Source organism: Lolium rigidum, chromosome 7 (genome assembly GCF_022539505.1).
Source record: "Lolium rigidum isolate FL_2022 chromosome 7, APGP_CSIRO_Lrig_0.1, whole genome shotgun sequence".
NCBI classification, from domain to species: domain Eukaryota; kingdom Viridiplantae; phylum Streptophyta; class Magnoliopsida; order Poales; family Poaceae; genus Lolium; species Lolium rigidum.
The window spans coordinates 353,270,867-353,292,700 of NC_061514.1; the positions used below are offsets into that span (position 1 = coordinate 353,270,867).

General features: G+C 48.3%; 1 protein-coding gene across 1 annotated transcript; it reads right to left on the minus strand.

The window, feature by feature from the left end:
• Positions 1–200: 200 nt before the first annotated feature.
• Positions 201–3,339, minus strand: LOC124674110 (arabinosyltransferase RRA3-like). Its single transcript, XM_047210143.1, has 2 exons — positions 3,154–3,339; positions 201–1,676 (listed from the first exon to the last, which is right to left on the minus strand). The coding sequence occupies exons 1-2, from the start codon at positions 3,337–3,339 to the stop codon at positions 588–590; spliced, it is 1,275 nt and encodes a 424-aa protein (XP_047066099.1). The 3' UTR covers positions 201–587.
• Positions 3,340–21,834: the final 18,495 nt, after the last annotated feature.

A 21,834-nucleotide genomic window follows, 5' to 3' on the forward strand; every position in this document is an offset into this window, starting at 1 on the left:
AAAAACTGCATGTATATGTATATGTTAAAACTGTGGTTGACCATACAAACCGTGTAGTCAAATATACAAACATGTGAGATTATATGAACCCCCGCATTATGAAGTACAGTACAACTTCCACAGTAGTCCATAAAAAATCCAAAGTATCCCTCACTGATCCAGTTATTCTGGTGCGGAATGATTATGCCAGTGTAGATTAATCAAATATGGTCATTATAGCTGTCATTGGTTAACAACCAACAAGAGTACATTTTCTTTGTGTGGTAAAGTATATTTCAATATGCATCAGAGATTCATAGCAGATATAAAACCATAAATCTATGCTGCACAGACGATACTGCTAGTCATTATTAACTACAGACATATAAATGTTTAAGCCCAATCAAGTACCTGAAGGTATAGAGAACGACATTCAAGTGACCAACTACGTAACTATTGGGGTTAGATCCTCATTCAGAGTCGACATCTCAAGCAATTCCAAAATGATGATGTATTCTTTGTAGTAATTACGAATATGTGCTTCCATTTAGAGTTTCAAAAACCATGGATAACGAGAATGGTCATGTCCTGTCCCTCATAAGCTTTTATCATTCTGATCCATCAGGGAAATGCTCAAGTGCATTCTGCTTTCCATTAACATAAAATTCAATCACTGCTTTCATCCGCTGCTCCTTATCAGGATGGTAGTTCAAATGAACAATCACTGGCTTCAACTTCAGCAGTTGAGCATCTTTCCTCACAGTCTTGAAGAGAACTTTGCTGTTCATAAACAGATATATATCCATGGTTCTTTTGGATGCATGGAGACCTTCATAACCAGGATGTGAGGGGAAAAATAGTTCCTCGTTGAAAACTGCCTGGTCCCAAGATTTGGGTTCACGAGAGAGTCGACGCGCAACCCTGTCCAGAAGCTCAACTGAAGGAATGGTTGGCCTTATGAAGAAAAATCCAGAATTATAGACCCATATACGCATCGTGTGTGCATATCTTGCCCAGCCCATCGAAGGCTCATCAAAAACATCATTGAAACCATAAGCTGTCATATTGTCGTGGCCATCACTCATGGACTCTATATCAGAATCTCTGTAAAGGTGATCAAAGGGATTTTGGAAGAACATGATATCAATATCAGAGAGGAGAACACTGTAACCAAGCTGCAAGAATTCCCTCAATATGCGAAATTTCAGAGCAGAAACAGCATGGTTTCCACCTGTCTTCCCTATGCTATCAATGCCTTCATCTGGATCCCGCCGGTAAACTGGGACTTCTTTGGACTTGCAAAAGTCTTCTACATTGTCATCTAATGCAACAACTAAGTAATTTGAAATTCCAACTCGTTTGATGTTAGTAAACCACATCTCAAGCGTCTCTTTCACATTAGAGTTTGCCACTGCAACGATCAGTTCTTTCTTTACTGCAACCTGTTGCAATATCTTGGCCAATCTGGGATTGATAGATTCATCAGGCATAACTGTTGGATTTGTTCTAAGAGCCTTCACAGTACCAAAAGGACCAGCACTATAAAAAGCCTGATTTTTTCCTTGTCCAGCCAATTGAAGCTTCATCGAGAGTTCATCTATCTGCTTCCTGAACTCAGCATTTTTTCTCTCCAATGATGCCAACTGTGACTTCACGTTAGCAACTTCCTTAGGTGTCTTGCAAGCAACTGAGTCAACCTAACATAAAGATAGGAAACAACGTTGTAAGAGCAGCACGTTATGCAAGCAAAATATTCTTCAGCAAAATGCACCTACGGTTACAACAGTTATTAAACAATCCACAAGAGATATGTAAATGTCTAAGCCAGCTGAAGCATATCTAAATGTATAAAATCCAACTGAAAATTATGATCTGGCTTTCAACATAGATGTGCAGGATACTCAAGAAAATGACTATCTTATGTTGTACCACTGCATATGAAGTTATGAACCAAATAACTGCACCATAAAGGCCTATGACAGGATAAATGACTATCTTACAGCAAGAAAAGACCCCAAAAGTCAATGGTTTTAGACACAAAGAATTTGTTTAAATACAACATGTTCCATCAAATTAATATCAAGACTGACAAAGGTTTTTTTTTCTTTGAAACACATGAAGTAGGAATAGTAGCAAATATAACAACTAAAATAACCAGTATTTTAGAATTACGTGAGAGCAAAAGCACAAGGAAAATAATCTGAAGGTGAAAGCTCAGACTACATGGAGGAGGCTTTTACAGAGTAGAGTGTAGATAGTGAGAACTATCAAATCACCTAGAAGTTTAAGTTCACAGTTTTGTTCTCTATCTTCTAAGGTTGTTTGCAATTTCCCCTCCCCATTGCTAACAAGTTGTGTGTCTGCTTTATGTTTTGGTCAAATTCATTTCCACATACTTCTTTGATTCAGCTTACTGTTAGGACCTTGAATATATGCCAGCTATGGCACCAAAACCTGACAGCAAGTGCTCAAAAGTACTGTTTGCTCATTCAAAGATAAAATAATGAATACATGTGCTGCTAAACATAACACGTGAACAAGCTACTGGTTGCAGGAATTGCAAAACATGCTAGTGATTGTGCAAAGGTGATGATTTGCTACCCAATCTAGCAGCACCTGCTGCAAACATCGCTGAAAACAATACAAGAGTCCAATGATTCTACTGAGTACCAACTACTTTACCAGATGTAATAAACAGCATAACTACATCCTTGTGTAATCACAAAGTACAGCAGAAACCTGAAAAACAGAGCAAAATGCAAACCTTGCCTTCTTCCACTACAATAATCAACTTCTGAGCGCCCCCCTTATCCATTTTGAGGTTATGACAATGTTTTATGCTTATCTAGGCAACTGATTTCATATCACCCGTTTTCTAAGCATTCTCCAACAGTGTGCTCACAGTTGGTCCAAACGGAAAATACACGCCATCCCAAATTCCCTAACACTTCATAGTTCTCACGCATACCTGGTTGATTTCGATTCTAAGATTCATCAACTGCAGTTACACTGTTGCATTCGTCCGACAAGAATCGTATATGATTGATCTCACAACAAGAGGATCAAAGACTGGTAAACCTTCAACCACGATAAACCACAAGACTAATAAGTCGTCTCCCTTTCTCTCCCATACAACGAAACGAACAGGCGAGGAACAAGGGATAAATAGGTTACCCGGCGAGGCCAATGGATTGCGGAGTCGGGGGAGCGGGAGATGAGGCCTTCGGGGTAGATGAACGCGCAGACGCAGCCGAGAGTAACGCCGACGGCCACCGCCGCCGCGATGCGGGACCCGCGCGACAGCGGCTGCCCGCTGGCCCCGCCGCCGCGCATCAGAGGAGCCTCTCGCCGGCCGGCCATCTCCTCGGCGCCGCCGCCGCCGCCGCCGAGATCGGAAGAGAACTATGGAAATGAATGGGTAGTTCCTCTCTCCTTTTTTTTCCGTTAATTTGCAAGATTCCTTGCTCGTTTTCTTCAGAGTACTGGCCGAGACGTGACGACCGGCTTTCAGCTTTGTTTAAGTGGTACGAACTGTACGGAAAATTGGATTAGGGCATGCACGTACTCCATCCGTCCGCGGATCGCGAATGTGTACGATTTTTAGAAGTTTAATATTTTTAAAATTGACTAGATTTATACACAAAAATAGTAAGTGAGATCAAACTAGTACTATACTATTATTGAACTACATATCAAGAGCCTAGCCATATTAATTTGGTGTTATAAATGTTGCTACTTTTGCTAAAAAGTTAGTTAAAGTTAATGAAGTTTGTTGTGGACGGAAGAAGTATACCATGGCTGATAATGATTTTTCAAAACTTAGATAATGATTTTATCTTATTATTTACGTTATTTGAGGAAGATAAAAAGCATATAAAAGATTATACTCGTACAAAATACTATCTCTCAATGCTACTTTGAGTGACTACTGTTTATGTTTTTAAAATCATAGAGATTAAATTTAGCTAGAGAATGATTAAGATAAACGTCTTGCCATATATTGCTTACTAGTCCCTCCGTTAATAATTAGATTGCGTTCTAGGTTTAGTCAAAGTCAAACTTTTTAAGTTTGATTAATATTTAGCAAAGAATAAAAGTATCGACAACGAATAACCTATAGTATTTGAATCATCACAAGTTATTTTTTTTATGTTATATGTATTTCAGTTAATGAATGCTGATACTTTTTCCTATATTTTTTTTTGTCAAAATTAACAAATTTTGACTCTACAAAATGCTAAAACGCAAAGTAATAAAAAAAACAAAGGGAGTAACATACTCCTAACTTAGCAACCATCATACCTTTTATCGATAATTCTTAGTTTAAAATTTACTGCTAGGTGAATTTTTTTTCTTGTTTGCAGAAACATCGGAAAACAACGCTAATAAAAGGAAGAAACAACCGACTCTCACTGAACCATGTGCTTTGATGGATCCAAACACCCTCAATGGAGTAGGCATGTGTGAGTTGTCTTGATGGTGCATCTCGACTTCAACGCCACCAAACTGGATAACTTGGGGTCAATCCGAAGAAGTTACAAGCATCATATGCAAGACCATATGAGAGTTTTAGATATGAAGGTCCCATTGTTTGCTCAAACCGAATATGCAACATATACATTGAGATTTGTAGGCTCGTTGAAGTGAAACCAACAAGTCTAAAATCACCTCAATCGATGTCTGGACAAAGATTTGGGACTAAAATATTGAACCTTGCATGGGTCTAGAACGGGAATCGGCCACCCGTACAACTAAGGATGGTTGGATCAATGATTTTACCACACGGTCACAACCACAGACAATGGGTATAACTTTGCCGTTTTAACTCCAATTTTTCTCGGCTTGCTTCCTTAGATTTACGAAAACAAAAAGGAAATTAATGGGAGACTCTAATTCCCCTCCCAACCCTTATATGGTAAGGGTGAGCCAATAAATAAAGTAAAGGTCCTGGCACTTAGTACATAGTCATCCATTTTAGGGAGCCAACCCTACCAGCCAAAAAAAGAGAGAGGTGGGGCTCCATTTTCGTCTCCAACTTGGAGAACACCTCCACCAAGTCCAAGGGCAAGGGAAGAACACACCTTCTCTAGTGGGATACAAGAAATAAGAGAAGTAGGGCACTTCTACCATCTCCTGGGTGGTCCTTGGGGCTAGCACTGACATGCCTCCTTCGTACACACGACTCCACCACCATCACCATCTCCCTATATTGTATCCCTATGTTCTTATGTAGTTAATGCTTCACTTTTATTATAAATATTATTTGCCCTGAAGAATAATTAGTTGTTCCAAAGCTTTCCTAATTTGTTTTTATGTGGGTTTTCATATCTATGTTGACCGGTAGACGCAGATCAAGTCCTTTGAGACATCTGTGAGTTTATGCCTATGCACATAAACATATAGGTTGCGCCAAAATGTATTTTGTGGGGCTAAAAGGTATCACGGTGACAATAAGTACATTGAAGTCATTGCTCATGCATTAGGGAGAGTTAGAAGAACCAATGGCCATTTGCTGCAACCATGTGGAAACCCTTAGTTACCATTGTAGTTTGCACTTGGATAGTGATAGAATATTTGGGGGTTGGCATGGTTTTTTTACCTTTCTTATATTACCTCTCTAGAGATAATAGGAAGGCGGTGTGCTTAACTTCTTAGTAACAACAAAAGAGGTATTGTGATGAAACCCGATCACGTGCATGTGATCTTTCAAAATCATGTCACCACTGAATGCAATACTCTATTTACTACTTAATTATAAGCATGTGAATACCCACTTGCTTGGGAAAGTATTTGAGACATGTGAGAAGTTGCATTGCATATAACTTATCAAGAAGAGCTTATTTGTGCCTTCATGTTTATGAGAGAGATGTCAGGTGAACTCATCATTGCCGATTCAATTTTCACTATTATAAACACTTTTACATTTTTTAAAATGCAAAATTTATATTGTGTTTACTTTTTGTAGATTTTAATTTATTTGCAAATTTTATTTCTAGCACCAACCACCTTTGCCAAGATCTTTTCACAGCGTCGTGTTACCTAACAACTACACGTTTGAGTTGGGGACACAAGACAACTTCTTTTGGTTTTGCAGGCATTGCTTGAACTGATGCCCCACAAGTTGTTGCGGTAACTCTTAGAAGCTGGTGAAGAAGATTTGATATTTCATAAAAGCATTAGGAGTAACACATATATTTATCTTCTGATATACATGGCATCCACCACAATTGTTGGGGGAACTTTTAGAAGATAGGCGATTAAATTTGATATTTCATATATTTGGAGTAACGCACAATATTTTTCTAAATCGGGCAATTTAGCAAATTTCACAAAACGTAAACAAAGACCTGAGCAACAATGGGAGAGTTTCTAGGAAATTAAATTACACCAACAAATTTGGTTGGGATATACGGTTCATGTGGCTTTGAATTAAAAAAGAGGATTGGTGTGCCTCGGTGAAGAACCAAACTAAAATGGAAGAACGGAACAGGGCTGGCATAGTTGCTCACGTGGCAATTATAACGGTTCAGGGTAGTACCCCTATTAGATTTTGTTTGTTCTTTTTTTAATGCATCATGCATCATATCATCCACAAGATTTTATCAAATAAAAATTATTTTGAAAAAAAACTATTTTGAGTTTCCCCCTCTGATATGGTTTATATATATAACCTCCTCTTGTCTATTCTTTTAAACAAAACCCTAACACCAAAACTATCTAACATATTGTTGTGGGTATACTTTATGGGTATATCAACGGCATGGCCTAGATCCGGCAAGCCCGGGTGGCCCATAGTTGGTGGTGAGGCATGTGGCCCATCGGACGGCCCAGTTGCTGTAGATCATGAAGGATGAAGTCCAGCCCAGGAACAGGAAGCCGGATCTCAACCGACCTACGAAGGAGGCCGGATCCGTGGAGGCCCATGAAGTATCCGGATCCAGCACGACCTAGAATGAAGGCGGATCCTTGACGTACACGGCAAGACATTGTACCGTAGTTAGGCAACTTGTATTCCGGCTAGGACTCTCCATGTAAACCCTAGATCCGTGCGCCTATATAAGTCGGATCCCGGGAGCCCTAGAGGCACAACCACAACTCATTGTAACAACGCGAAAGCGCCCAGATAATTCCGGACAAGCGGCGAGTAGGCCCCTGTCATCGTGCAGGTGTTCCGAAGCTGGGTAACTCGCGTACCACCGTCCCGTGTGCACTCCGCCCTATGGCCCCTACTTCTTTTCCCCCTCGCGAGGATCCCTCCTCCAAGGTACCGTCGATTAGGCAACGACAGTTGGCGCCCACCGTGGGGCCTGTGGCGTCTGGAGGCCGGAACCGGGAGGGTTCCGCCATGGGAAGCTACGACGACACCATCGCTGTGGGGCGCGTCCTCTACGCCGGAAATCTGCCGATCGTCCCTCCGGATGAGTGTTGGATTCCGGCTAGGACAAACCCCGTCAAGCTCTCCATCGTCCCAATTGGCGGCATACACATCTTCATCGGGGAAACCGTCGATTCCGACGGAAACCCACTGGTAAGTAACGCGGACGCGACCGCCGCAGAGCTGGACGCTGTCGCGAAGATCCGATCTGAGATGCAGGAGCTTCCTAAGGAAGATTCCGCCTCGGATCCGGAATTTTCAAAGCCCACCCAATCCGCCCCTGAGCAGGAAACAATGGTGGAAGACCAATGCAGATCCGCCTGGGTCTCCCAGGTGTTAGAAAAGCAGAGGTGCCACTTCGTACACTTCTTGGCCCATACCGCCGGAACCGCCCCTCAAGAAGACGGAGCTGGTCCTGAGCAGGCAGAGGCACCGGAAAACGACGCGGATCCGGATCAGGCTGAGCCTGTCGGAGAAAGCGAAACTCCGGTTGAAGAGTCGATTTTGGGCAATCTAAGCCCAATTTCCGGAGATATCCCCTCCATGGATACTGACGAGTTTAACCGCAAGCTAGGGGAGTACGGTTTCGGTGATCAACCTGAGGTCGACTCCGCCCAGCCTAAGCAGGTTCTCGCAACCGTAGCAGCGCTGGGGCAACCTGGATCAGAAGAGGCAACCAACCAATCTGACCCTCAGCCGTCCCACCAAGGATCTCCAATGTCACGGGAGCGACCCCGCAGGGAGTCTTCCTCGGAGGAACTCCTGTCAGTTGAAGAGATGGTTGCACGAGCGGTTCTTAACAAACCTATAACCCCAGGCGACGCCGCAGATCCGGAGGCCCTAGAGGCCACTAGAAAGGAAATGCTGGCCACAGCCAAGAAGCTCGCCGATGCCGCAGCCGCATTAAGGGATGAAAGGGCAGAAGCTGCAGGTTTGGTGGACCAATTCGACAGACAGGATCGCGAAATTGCTGCCACACTCGAGCATGTCAAGAGCATGGCACAAGAGTGGGAAGTAAAGATGACCTATGCGCAGGCGGAGGCCGATCGAATTGTTAGAGAAGCAATTCCGCCTCGCAGAATCAACTTCGCCACGCCCGCAGAGCAGCAGCCGCTGGAAACCCCAAAGGACAACATGCTAAAAGCTGCGGAGCTGTTAAAGAAGAAGGACGAAGAGGTTGATATCAACTACCTCCGCAAACTTGTCGCTTCAGCAATGCAGCAGCAAAGCAAGGCGGATACTTCGCGCAGGTTAGAATCCAATCCGGATAACTGTGTATCTACCGCGCAGAAGGACGCCCGCGCCAATCGGCATCCTGATGATGAATCACACACCGGATCCTCGGAGCGCAGAAGAAGAACCAGGGAACACCCAAATCCGATCCCCGTTCCGTCAAAGACGCCTTCGTCAGATCCAAGAAAGGGAAAGGATGCAATGTACTCTGGACGAGACAAATATCGCAACCCCTCTCCTCCGCCTAATGGTTACCCGCGACCCCCTCGCCGCCGTAGTCCAGCCGGAAACACCAGGCCCCCAGGGCATGGTGGGATCGTTATCTGCGACAACGTGCTGCCAAGAAACAGAAACAGGGAGCGCTCGCCGGAACCTCGCCGGAACCAGAACAACGTTCGTGAGCCCGAGCCCAGGAGGAGTCGGAATGAGGAGCACGACCCAGAGCCTCGCCGGAGCCGCGACCCAGAGCCTCGCCAGAGCCGGAACGACCAGGGCAGCCAGCGCCAAGGCGAAGGCAGCCACAGAAGCCGGAGCCAGCACCGGGAAGGCCGAGGAGAATCGGAAGGCGGAAGCAAGAAATCGGACCGACCACCTCGCAGGTCTCCCTCACCACCACCTAGCGGTGGCGGCGGAGGTGGAGGCGGAGGCGACGGCCGGAGATCTCGCTCTCGCTCACAATCTCCTCGCCACGGCTCGCGCGACGCGCGGGAATGCCTCAACGAATACAGAACCGACTACATTGGTCCGAAGTGCTTTGGCAGGATGATTCGAGAGGAACCAAAGCCAAGGATGAACCTCAAGCTACCCGGAAACCTCGAAGCATTATGATGGCACCGAAAGGCCGGATACCTGGATTGAGGATTACTATAATGCAGTAACCTTTGCCGGAGGAACCCCTAACATCGCCTGCCGCATGCTCCAGTTGTACCTTGTAGGTCCAGCACGGATCTGGCTCAGTGACCTCGAGAAGAACTCTATCTTTTGCTGGTTCGACCTGAAGACCGCTTTCGAGAAACACTTCAGAGGCACCTACAAAAGACCTGCCACGGCAAGCGACACCGCAAGCCTCGCATCCGGAAGAAAGGAGAAACCTCAAGAAACTACCTCACACGATGGTTGGCATGCGAGGAACAAGTGCGAAAACGTCGACCACACCACCGCCATGTACGCCTTCATTGGTGGACTGCAGAGGGGAGGATTGCTGAGGCATACGCTCACTCGTTTGGCTAACTCAAACAAGCTGACTTTGGATAAAATGATCTCCATCGCCAGTGATCATACTACCGCCGATGATGACGCAGGCGGTGATCTCGCAGCTACAGCAATCCCCCTACATCAACAAAAGAAGAACCGTGATAACGGCAACAGCAGCAGCCATAAGCGCAAGAACCCTGATGACCAAAAGAGTGGCGGATCCGAGATGGTCGCCATGGCATTTCAACGCGGAGGTTCAGGAGGCGGAAGAGGACGCGGTCATGGAGGCGGAGCCGGCAGGGGTCAGCAGCATGCCACTGAGGTCACAGCTGGCGGATCCCGCGCCCCGCAAACCTACGAGGAGTACAGAGACATGCCCTGCCTGGCCCACCTGGATCCGATTACAGGGAAGTCAACTCACACCAACCGCAACTGCAAGTGGGTCAATGATTTAAAGAACGACCCGGAGGCAGGATACAAGCGAGCCCGGAAGCACCGCCCACGCGGCAAAGGAGGCAAGGGCAAGAACAAGGACAAAGAGGAAGATAGTTCCGAGGCGATGGATGAGGACGATAACTCGCCGGATCCCAAGGCCGGATCCGCAGGTAAATCCAACCCATTCGAGAAAAAGAGCGTGGGGGCTTACCACACTTTCCTCGGAACCCCAACAGTCCACGCTGCCAAGTCAGCTACCCGGATCCTGAACGCCACAGCTTCCGGGCTGTGCCGCGATATGTCAGGTGGTCGGAAATACCGTGCACATTTGATAGGGTGGATCACCCTGCCATTGTGCCAAAAGAATGCTACGCCTTGGTTGTAAGTCCCCGCATAGACGGGTATGACTTCTCCAAGTGCCTCATGGATGGTGGAGCCAGCTTAAACATCATGTACCTGGAGACTCTAGAGCGGATGAACCTCACCAAGGAACAGCTCAAACACAGCAACACTGAGTTTCATGGCGTGGTTTCGGGTAAGAAGGCGAATTCCCTCGGCAGCATCACACTTCCCGTGGCTTTTGGCGATGTTCATAATTTCCGCGAAGAGAAGATCACGTTTGAAGTTGTGCCCTTCAAGAGCTCCTACCACGTCATCTTCGGCAGGCCCACCTACCACAAGTTCCATGCGAGAGCATGCTACATCTACAACAAGCTCAAGATTCCGGGTCCTAAGGGTATGATTACCGTATCCGGAGACTACAAAAAGGCTCATGAGTGCGAGTTAGGCGAAGCCGCCTTCGCGAGTACGTGATATCTGGGGAGGAGCTGAAAGGCTACAGAGCCGCGGTGGATCCGACTGAGATGCAGACCACCAAGAAGCAGATCTCCGAACAGAAAACCTCCTTCAAGGCCGCGATAGAAACCAAGAAGCACGACCTCATCAAATGCGACCCTTCCAAGCAGGTTTCAGTCGGAGCCAACATGGACCCCAAATAGGAAGACGCGCTCGTTGAGTTCCTCCGCGCTAACATGGATATCTTCGCATGGCAACCTTCTGACATGTCCGGAGTACCTAGGGAACTCGCCGAGCACTACCTCAATATAAATCCGGGGGCTAAACCGGTGAAGCAAGCCATGCGACGCTTTGGAGATAAGAAGCGCCGCGCCATAGGAATGGAACTAGCAAAGTTACTAGAGGCAGGTTTTGTAATAGAAGTTATCCACACCGATTGGGTCGCAAATCCCGTCCTTGTACCCAAAAAGAACACTGAAATACTAAGAATGTGCATCGATTACTCCGGCTTGAACAAGCATTGCCCGAAGGATCCGTTCCCCTTGCCGCGCATTGACCAAGTCATTGATTCGACGGCGGGGGCGGAACTTCGTGTTTTCTTGATGCGTATTCCGGGTATCATCAGATCCGGATGAAGGAATCCGACCAAAAGGCGACTTCATTCATTACCCCGTTTGGTACTTACTGCTATGTTACTATGCCTTTTGGTTTGAAAAACGCAGGTGCCACCTACCAACGTACGATGCAGCGGTGCCTGAAGGACCAAATCGGCCGGAACGTGCACGCTTACGTCGACGACATCGCGGTCATGACCCGGAAAGGATCCGACTTGATCAGCGACCTCACAGAAACCTTCGACAACCTCCGCGGGTACAAGATGATGTTGAATCCGCTGAAGTGCGTCTTTGGCGTGCCAGCCGGAAAACTCCTTGGCTTCATAGTCTCTCACAGAGGCATTGAGGTTAACCCGGAAAAAATCAAGGCAATCATGTGTATCAAACGGCCAACTTGTCTTAAAGATGTGCAACGACTAACTGGTTGCGTCGCAGCAATCAGTAGGTTTGTTAGCCGTCTTGGCGAGAAGGCGCTACCTCTGTACAAGCTGCTGAAGAAAACAGACAAATTCGTCTGGGACGACGCAGCCGACGCAGCTCTTCGGGGGTTGAAGGAAATACTCACCTCCCCACCTATCTTGGCAGCCCCAGCAGAGTCAGAGCCAATGCTCCTTTATCTGGCAGCTACCAACAAAGTCATCAGCCTCGTCATCGTGGTGGAGCGAAAGGAAGAATGTCATGAATATGACGTCCAAAGACCTGTCTACTACATTAGCGAGGTACTGACGGAGTCAAAGCAAAGATACCCTCACTTTCAGAAGCTAGCTTATGGAGTGTTCCTAGGCAGCCGGAAGCTGAGACACTACTTCCAAGAGCACCCAGTAACAGTTGTGAGCAAGGCTCCGCTGTCAACAATTCTCAACAACGCTGACGCAACAGGACGTACGGCTAAATGGGGCATCGAATTATCCGCCTTCGACATCGCTTACAAGCCTAGGACTGCGGTTAAATCCCAAGTCTTGGCAGATTTCGTCGCAGATTGGACGAAGCTCCGGATGCAAGTCCGGAGCCGGAACCGAAAACATGGGTCATGCACTTCGATGGATCCAAGCAGCATCAAGGCTCAGGAGCCGGAGTCACCCTGAAGTCCCCTACCGGAGAAGAACTGCAGTATGTTCTGCAGATCCACTTCGAGGCTACAAACAACATGGCGGAATACGAGGCTCTACTACACGGTCTGCGCATCGCTAAGAAAATCGGGATCAAGCACATCATATGCTGTGGAGATTCCGACCTGGTGGCACAACAAGTAGCCGGAACCTGGAACGCCAGAAACTCCGTCATGGCGGCCTACAGAGACGAAGTTGATGAGATCGCCAAGTGCTTCCTCGGATACGAAGTCAAGTACGTCAGGAGAGACGATAACACAGCGGCAGACATGCTATCCAAGCTCGGATCCGGCAGGAAGCAAATTCCGCCTGGCATTTTCCTGGAGCATCTCCGGATACCCTCAGTTAAAGGCGCTAACCCGAAAAACCCAGAAGTGGCAGTATCTCCGGCCAGGGAAGTGATGGCTATCATTCCGGCTTGGACACAGCCTTTCCTGGACTACCTCATCGATCAGAAGTTACCAGAGGACGAGGTCTTTGCGCGACAGATCGTCAGACGAGCAAGATCCTACACAATTGTTGATGGACAGCTCTACAAACGAAGTGCAACAGGGGTATTTCTCAAATGCATCTCCAATCAAGATGGCATTGAAATCCTCAGAGAGATCCATGCAGGGGACTGCGGGCATCATGCCGCCCCCAGGTCACTCGTTGCAAAAGCTTTTCGGCTAGGTTTTTACTGGCTCACAGCTAAAGAAGATGTCGACAAAATAGTCAAGACCTGCCGAGGTTGTCAGTACTACGCTACTCAACCAAACGCTCCAGCCCAAGAGCTGAAGACCATACCTATCACCTGGCCATTTGCGGTTTGGGGGCTCGATATGGTTGGTAAGTTAAAAAGATCATCTCCTGGCGGTTTTGAATACCTTCTGGTCGCTGTTGACAAATTCAGCAAGTGGATCGAGGCAAAGCCAGTGAGGAAAGCCGATGGTGCTACGACACTAAAATTTGTCTGCAGCCTCGTGATGCGATTCGGCATCCCACACAGCATAATCACAGACAATGGCACAAACTTCGCTCAAGGAGAGTTGAGGGATTATTGTGAGACAGTAGGGATTCGGATGGACCTTGCCTCTGTGGCTCACCCACAATCCAATGGTCAGGTCGAAAGGGCTAACGGCCTAATATTATCAGGAATTAAACCGCGCCTTGAAGAACCGCTGCGACGAGCAGCTGGAGCTTGGGCTGATGAGTTGGAAGCTGTTTTGTGGAGTTTACGAACTACCCCTAACAGGTCAACAGGGTTTACCCCATTTTTCCTGGTATACGGATCCGAAGCCGTGCTCCCCTCTGACATCATCCACGATTCACCGCGAGTTTCCGCCTACAATGAAGAAATAGCTGACGAGGCCAGACAGCTATCTGTGGACCTGATCGAGGAAGCTCGGAACTTAGCTGACCAGCGCTCCGCCATCTACCAGCAGAAGCTCCGACGTTATCACAGTCGTCGAGTTTGGAATCGCTCCTTCATGGCAAGAGACCTGGTCCTCCGCCTTCGACAGGTGAAAGACCATAAGCTGCAATCTCCATGGGAAGGACCCTTCGTCGTTAGCAAAGTGCTTCATAACGGGTCGTACTACCTTGTTGATTTCCGCGAGCTGAAGGATAGACCTGCTAATTGGCACCGGAAACGCAAGCGTGAGGATCCGGATGACATCTACGACGAGACGAGATCGCCCTTGGAACATCGCACAGCTACGTCCTTTCTACACTTAGCATATTTTTTCCGAGTTACAAACTTTGTAATAGTTATACATGATCAATGAAATAAAGCTTATGGTTCACTCTTTGAGTCTTTTACCTCCTTTACTTGTTCATTTTAGATCGTGTATGTTTTTCCGACTAAAACCGCAGAGCTGGATGTTTCCGCCTAGGCGTGTATGAAAGTTGTGATTTTTCAAAATCGTCCTTTAGGACGTAAGCTTAAGTTTTCTGGTGGAAATTTTTTTCGTTGCGAACTTGTGGATTCCTGGTAGCGACTTCCGGCACCTGGGCTGGGGGCTTGTTTCCGCGGTTATGGACGGACGCCATTGGGCTTCGTCACCGCAGGCGAGCGTTTTCGGCCAAAGGTTTTCCGGCTCGCGGAAGGTCAAATGAGTAAGCCGGAAAATTAACAAACCAGCACTTGCTTTTAATAAACGAAACATGCAAATAATTCTAACGGATAGCAGGATAAGTTTTCCGCCCACGCATAATTGTTTCGTCCCTAGATACTTAAGAATTAAAGTTATATTACAAACCCTCGCTGGGGCCAAAATGATGCATTGTTTCTCCCGCAGGAATAAAAGTTTTCACTCCCCCTTAGCCGGAGAAGTCTTGCCCTCTGGATCTTTTTCCTTGGCGTCTTCGGCCGGAGATGACACGTCTTCATCACTTTCTTCCTCTTCTTCAGAAGCTGCAGCGCTGGTCTTGGGTTCCTCTTGGGGAGCGTCCTTGGAGCTGGTCCAGGTAAATTGGGTTCCGGATTCCGCAGGTCGCGCCTCCGCGTCGCGCTCCTTTTGAAGTTCGGCTTCCAAGGGCTCGTCCGCAGGAAGAACGACCTTGTCGTAGAATTCATTATGCCGGATCCTGTGCGCGATACGGGTGTCGTAGCCGCTCACTGCATCCAGGAGCGCGTTAACATCCACATTCGGAGGAACGCCCGTGGTTACCTGCTCAAGATCAAGCTCCGGGTTATGTGCTAAGCACATAGTTAAGGTCATTGCAGCTGCGCCTCGGGCTGATGATGCTTGTAGATCCGTCACCAGCTCCGGAAGAATGTCCACTTTTCTAACAAGTTTGCGAACGTTGCAAGTGCGACTCCTCTTGATGGATAAGTTGTAGCATATCTTGCGGGAGGCGGAGATGAGATCTTTGCAATCATCGCCTGCAAGTTGAAGAAGGTCGTCTCGTGGGAACAAATTCCGACGCTTTTCCGGATACCCAAGCGGCTCTGCATAAGATAATCAGGATATAAGCATGCAATTTGAGCACAAAGAAAAAAGTCGGAGCAAACATCTGGACAAGGTTTCAGCATAGTACCCAAGATGTTCTCGTTGAGCAAGTCCCAGTGGTGTTCCGCGGTCTCCATATATTTCTGGAACCCATAGAGCTCTTTCTGCTGCCTCTTGATGGTCTCGCTGTCAGCATTTCTTTTCAATATAAATTCGCCCTTTTCCCTGATGTGCTCGGAGTTTTTCTCCGCCAGCTGTTTCTCGGCCTGCTCCCTCTTCAGTTCCGCCTCCTTTAGTTTCGTTTCCAATTCTTGGTACGAGGAGCGCAGGTTCTCAAGTTCCGACGAGGCTGTAGCAAGGGAAGAGGATGCGCCTATAATAGCATAAGTCAAAAGCAAGTTCTAAGTCGGAATATGAACTAATGACGAAAAAGCCGGAAACCAACCTTGGGCGTCCGCCAGTTGTTTGGTCAGTTCCGCATTCGCATCCTTCAGAGTCCGGATACTTTCCGCCTGATTCAGAGTAACGCGGCGCTGAAGGGCAATGTTCTTGTGCAGCTCGTAATGCAGCGCCTGCTGTTCCTGTAAAACATAGACAGGACAGGAGTAAAAATTCGGCCTGTAACAGTGGTTTCCTCCAAAGCATTATTGCTGGAACCTTTCCGCCGTAATGCTTGGGGGCTACTGATCCAATTTAAAAACTTTCCCGGAAGTAATCTCTCTCTAAGCATCTAAGCGCTAACTATTCTTTGAGTTTCCGCCTACATGCTTGGGGGCTACTGGGGAGTACCTTTTGCTTGCAGATGAGTTTGTCGAAGAACTGGCCGACATTCTTCTTAAAATCCTGGATTTCCGATGTCGCGACGTCGGGCTTCCCCCAGGCGTTGTTCAGCATGGTGTTGAGCAAGTCTTGTTCAAGCTCCCATTTATCTGCCTCGGTTAACTTGTTGAAAAACTTGGTAGCATATGCCTTGGGGGTGGAAGTGGTGTCAGCCGGATCTCCAAAGTTTTTTGGAAAAACGACGATGTCGCCAGCGCCGTTTCCGGCCTTCTCAGAAGAAGTAACTTCAGCCTCTCCTTGGCCTTGTTCTTCTGCGTCTTCTTGGGCAGGGCCTTTGGCCTTAGGATCTTCTCCGCCCACTTTCTCGCTGCTAACCGGAATTATTTCCGGTGGAGTGTTTGCGGCAGGAGGGGGAGATTGATCAGCCTGAGGGGGAGACGGCCGAGGAGTAGGGTGGGAGGTACTTGGCGGAGCTGGAGTAGTAGGACCAACTGCCGGAGACTTTTTCATGTATTTAGTAATAGGCTCTTGGCTGATGGTCCGCGTGGCAGTGGTACTCGGATTCCTGCAAACAAGTGAAAGGGATCGAATAAGAAATAATTTCGCCAAATAGAGGTGCACCATATTCGGAAACTTACGGGGCGCCGGGGATGATGGGGCGCGTGCGTTTGCCAGCAGTTGAAAGCATCTTCAGGCGTGCACGTTCCGCTTTCCTCGAGTCTAGCGGAGGTGGCCTTACGGTCTTGGACTTCTTGGCGGAGGCCTCGCCGCTGGCTCCGGCTTCTGAGCCGGAAGCTATGGCGCGGGGACGCTTCGAAGGTCGAGGGGCCGCCTTGCGGGGTGCCTGTTCCTCTTCCTCCTCTTCGTCTTCCGGAACCTCCTCCGCCGCGTCGCCGCTGACAGGGATACGAAGAATGGTGCGGAAGTTTTCCTCCGCCAAAGTGTTGAGCTGGGAGGAATATGAATAAAAGTCAGAGTTAACCTCCAAAAACTTGTGAAGTTTGAAGCAACGAAAAGAACAGAGCTTACCGGAGGACACTGGTCGTTTGTGTAGATATCCTTGATCAGTTCCGGGACCTGTTGGCCCCTAGGAATCTTCACCAACGTCTTGAACCTTCTCTTGAGGGAGTCGGCCGGAAGATCGTGGCGAGTGACTCGGGGGAGATCATCCGCCCCAGTGTAGGCGCACATCAAGCGTGCGTTGTAGCGCAGGGGCTGGATCCTCCGGCTGAACCAGCCAAGGGTAAGCTGAGCTCCGGTTAGCCCGTCATGGACTAGCCAGGAGATTCTCTGCGCTGCCTTCTCCAAGATAGGAGTTTGGGCGAGCGAGGGAACAAAGCTCCAGCTTGCGAGCTCTTCCGGAGGCTCGTTGATGAACTTGGGCAAGCCATCGTGGACGTCCGGAACTGAGGCGTTCTTCTCATAGAACCATCCGGCGTTCCAGTACCGGACGGATTCGTGCGAATCGTGAGGAGGATACATGCGGCTAGGTCGGAGCATGAACGTCATGCTCCCACAGTTCACCATTGCTTTGTCTTTTGTTTCCTTCTTCACCCGGAAGAAGAACTGCCATAGTTTGACATCTGGTCGGATCCCAAGGTGCCCTTCGCAAAGAGTTACGAAGTTGGAGAGGAGGAGGTATGAGTTTGGGCAGATGTTGTGGGGCTGGAGCCCGTATGTGTCGAGGATGGAGAGGAAAAACTCCGAGCAAGGGAGTGATAATCCGCGTTCCACCCAAGCCTTAGTCATGACGATTTCTCCGGCTTCGGGTTTGGGGACGTCGGAATCGCGTGTGAAGCTCCAGTGAGTGGAGATCATACCCTCGTTCTGGAGCTCTCTAAGCTCCACATCAGTAGTTGCGCAGGGCCACCACTGACCCCGCTCTCCTTCACGGATCCGGGCCTTGGACGCCCTCTTGTTTTCCGCCTCCTGTACTTTGGCTGCCATCCTAGCTTGTCCCTCGAGTTCTTCTTGAAGCTCTTTGAGGGAGGGGATCCGGCCTGGAGCGGTGGTTGGAGGATGCGGAAAACGGTTGAGCTAACCTAATGTCGGAAACATATGGTGGCAGGTATGCTATGGGATCCGGACATATTGGTTCTAATGGATTGGGATCCGGGCTACTCGGAGAGCTACCAGTACAGTGCGATGAATCAAGTGGCATGCTTCCGGCTGCGCCCATGCAAATTATTTGAGTATCCGGATCTACACTAAGTTTGTCTTCTACAAGGCCGGCGCACGTACCGTTAATGGCGCGGTGGCTCGACGGAGCTCCGGTGAAGTCGAGGTCGCCGGACTTGCAGGGAATCACCTCGCGTGACCACGAATCGGCAGCGGGAAGGATTTCCCGTTCAACCGAAGGGGTCTTGGCGCGAGGAGAGGCTTGGACTGGCGGCACGTGGAGTTCACCGTGGCGAGGTTCGCCGGAGTTTAGATCCGTCGGGCGGCGCGGCGCGAGGAGGAAGATGAAGTGGTGAGGAAAGGTGAAAGAATGAAGAATTACCGAGCCGCGGGGTATTTATAGGCCACACGCGGAGATTCGGGATTCGGATCCGACGGTGGAAACGGAACGGTCACACCGTTGGATGGATGACACGTGTCTTAGGTCAAGTGCGGTAAAACGACGTGGAGGTAACTTAACCATGCACTCCCGAAAATTCCGGCTAAAGATTTGCATCTGCGAAAATTTAGCGCGGGAAATAAGGAGGTTGCACGCGGGAAAAGTGGAATCTCCGTTGCCATACCCAATCTGAAGATGAAGGACTTTCGAGTGAATGAACCCGGAATCAAGTAAAAGTTTTGAAGCTCTTCAAGATTCTCTTCGGATCCGAGCTGAATGAAGTCGGAGGAATGATGAATCTCGGAGAACTTCGGGGGCTACTGTTGTGGGTATACTTTATGGGTATATCAACGGCATGGCCTAGATCCGGCAAGCCCGGGTGGCCCATAGTTGGTGGTGAGGCATGTGGCCCATCGGGCGGCCCGATTGCTTGTAGATCATGAAGGATGAAGTCCAGCCCGGGAACAGGAAGCCGGATCTCAACCGACCTACGAAGGAGGCCGGATCCGTGGAGGCCCATGAAGTATCCGGATCCAGACACGACCTAGAAGGAAGGCGGATCCTTGACGTACACGGCAAGACATTGTACCGTAGTTAGGCAACTTGTATTCCGGCTAGGACTCTCCATGTAAACCCTAGATCCGTGCGCCTATATAAGTCGGATCCCGGGAGCCCTAGAGGCACAACCACAACTCATTGTAACAACGCGAAAGCGCCCAGATAATTCCAGACAAGCAGCAGTAGGCCCTGTCATCGTGCAGGTGTTCCGAAGCTGGGTAACTCGCGTACCACCGTCCCTTGTGCACTCCGCCCTATGGCCCCTACTTCTTTTCCCCCTCGCGAGGATCCCTCCTCCGAGGTACCGTCGATTAGGCAACGACACATATGAAACTATTTCAAATGTTTTTCAAATTTCAATTAAAGCTGCACTTGTTCTGGTGTGGTTTATAAAGTTGCTTTCAAAACCAGTTTTAAAATCGAAGAGGAAAAATATTTTTGAAATAAAATAAAACCAAACCCTAACCTACCACGGGCCTCTCTCTCTCTTCCCCTCTCTCGGAGCCCAACCCAGAACCAGCAGCCCATCCCGGTAGCCTCCTTTCTCTTCCTTGGCAGCCCACCTCCTTCCACCCCGCGTAACCCTTCGCACACGAGAGTCTCCTCTCCTTTTCAGGTCTCACGTAGGAGGCGTGCCTCCCTTTTTCCATGGTGTGGCATGGTCCTCCCCTCTCACCTGCTTCCTCCCCTTCCCCTTAAATCCTCTCCCCGGAAAAACCTAGCGCCCACCAACCCTTCCCCTCTCCCTCGCGCCGCCATCAAGCTCCCCTCTCTTCCTCTTTTTCTTCTCTGCAAGCCACCGAGAACGCCACCACCACGAGTTCGCCATGGCGCCACCGCTAACGGCCGCTGCTCGAAGAACCAAGGACACCACCAGCTCCGTCTCCTCGCGCTGATTCTCCTCGACACAAGAACACCTCGAATCGAGCAAGAAATCGACGACACCGAGCCTTTTTCTTCCTCAGCACCGGCCACTTAATTAATCCTCCAATTTCAGCCGATGTGGTTCTTCTCTGGCCAAATCAACCTCGCCAACGTCTTCCAGGTGTTGTCCTCGACCTCCTGGACCTCATGTTCGTCTTGTTCCCCCTCTGCTTCCATCTCTCGTCGGTGACCACTGCCGGTTCCTGCAGGTGCTCGCTGTTGTCGTTGTTCCGGTGGTCCCCGCTCCCCGCGACGCACACTTCTGGTTCGTGGCCTCGACACATATCTGCAATGGCCTCAAACACATCCCCGCTTGCTCGATCAGAGAACAACTTACACCTTTATGTTGATGTTAATAACTTGCTAATAACTTGCATAGTAATTTAGCATTACTACAACGGTTACTTAATAAAACTTGTTAACCGTGCGAGTGCCTTTGTAAGTACTTCCTTTGTGAAGGGGGAACACATCGGTAGTGTTATGTCTGCAGAGTATAGAAATGTTAGTTTATGCGCCCTCTCACCTTCTCTGATAGAAGAATGTTGTATAGTGTCTCTATAGGTTTTTTTAGTGCTTGCACGCTGCCGCTTAACCCCACCATATTGCCTATGACGTTCCTCTTGCGTCCTCTAAGTCCCATGCATGCATCAAGTACAAAGGACGACTGGTTGACCAATGCTTATACGTCTTGAAGTCTTGTTAAGTACGAACCCGTACTTATTGCTGCTTTGGGACATAACCGGGCAGGTATGAAGATATGTTTGGTGAAGACGATGTTATCAAGGTTACCCTTCCGGCTTGGCCTGGGCAGGGTTATGGATGCCACTGGTTATCTTCAGGACTCTTAGTCCAATTTGTATCTTGTCCGTACTCGGATGTATTCGATCTTCTGTATGATTTGGATCTTCGTATTGTATATTTGTATCTTGACTCGTTGGAGTTGTTGTTGTAATATATGTTTCTTGTGGGCTCTATTGTAAACCTATTGTAATGTTACGGCTCATGGTAATTCCTCTGGCATCACGTGTGTGATTCGTCGCGCACGTCATGTCGGAGGGCGTCTCTGAATCGATATCGTGCGGATTTCGGTGGGATTATTAAAATCCTCATGGTACCGGTTCCAAGGCATCACAAGTTGGTATCAAAGCTCAGGTTGACGGTACCCCACTAGTCCAGCCTGTAGGATAACCTTGTTAACGGACGTTTTGTCTAGTGTCAAAACTATTTTCTAAAATTTGTTGGATAGATCTGATTAGCTCTAATTTTTCTCCTTATTCCATTCTGTATTTTCTTACCTATGCGAGTTTTGAGTCTCCTATCTTATTTGAGTTTTCCGAGTCTTAGGTTT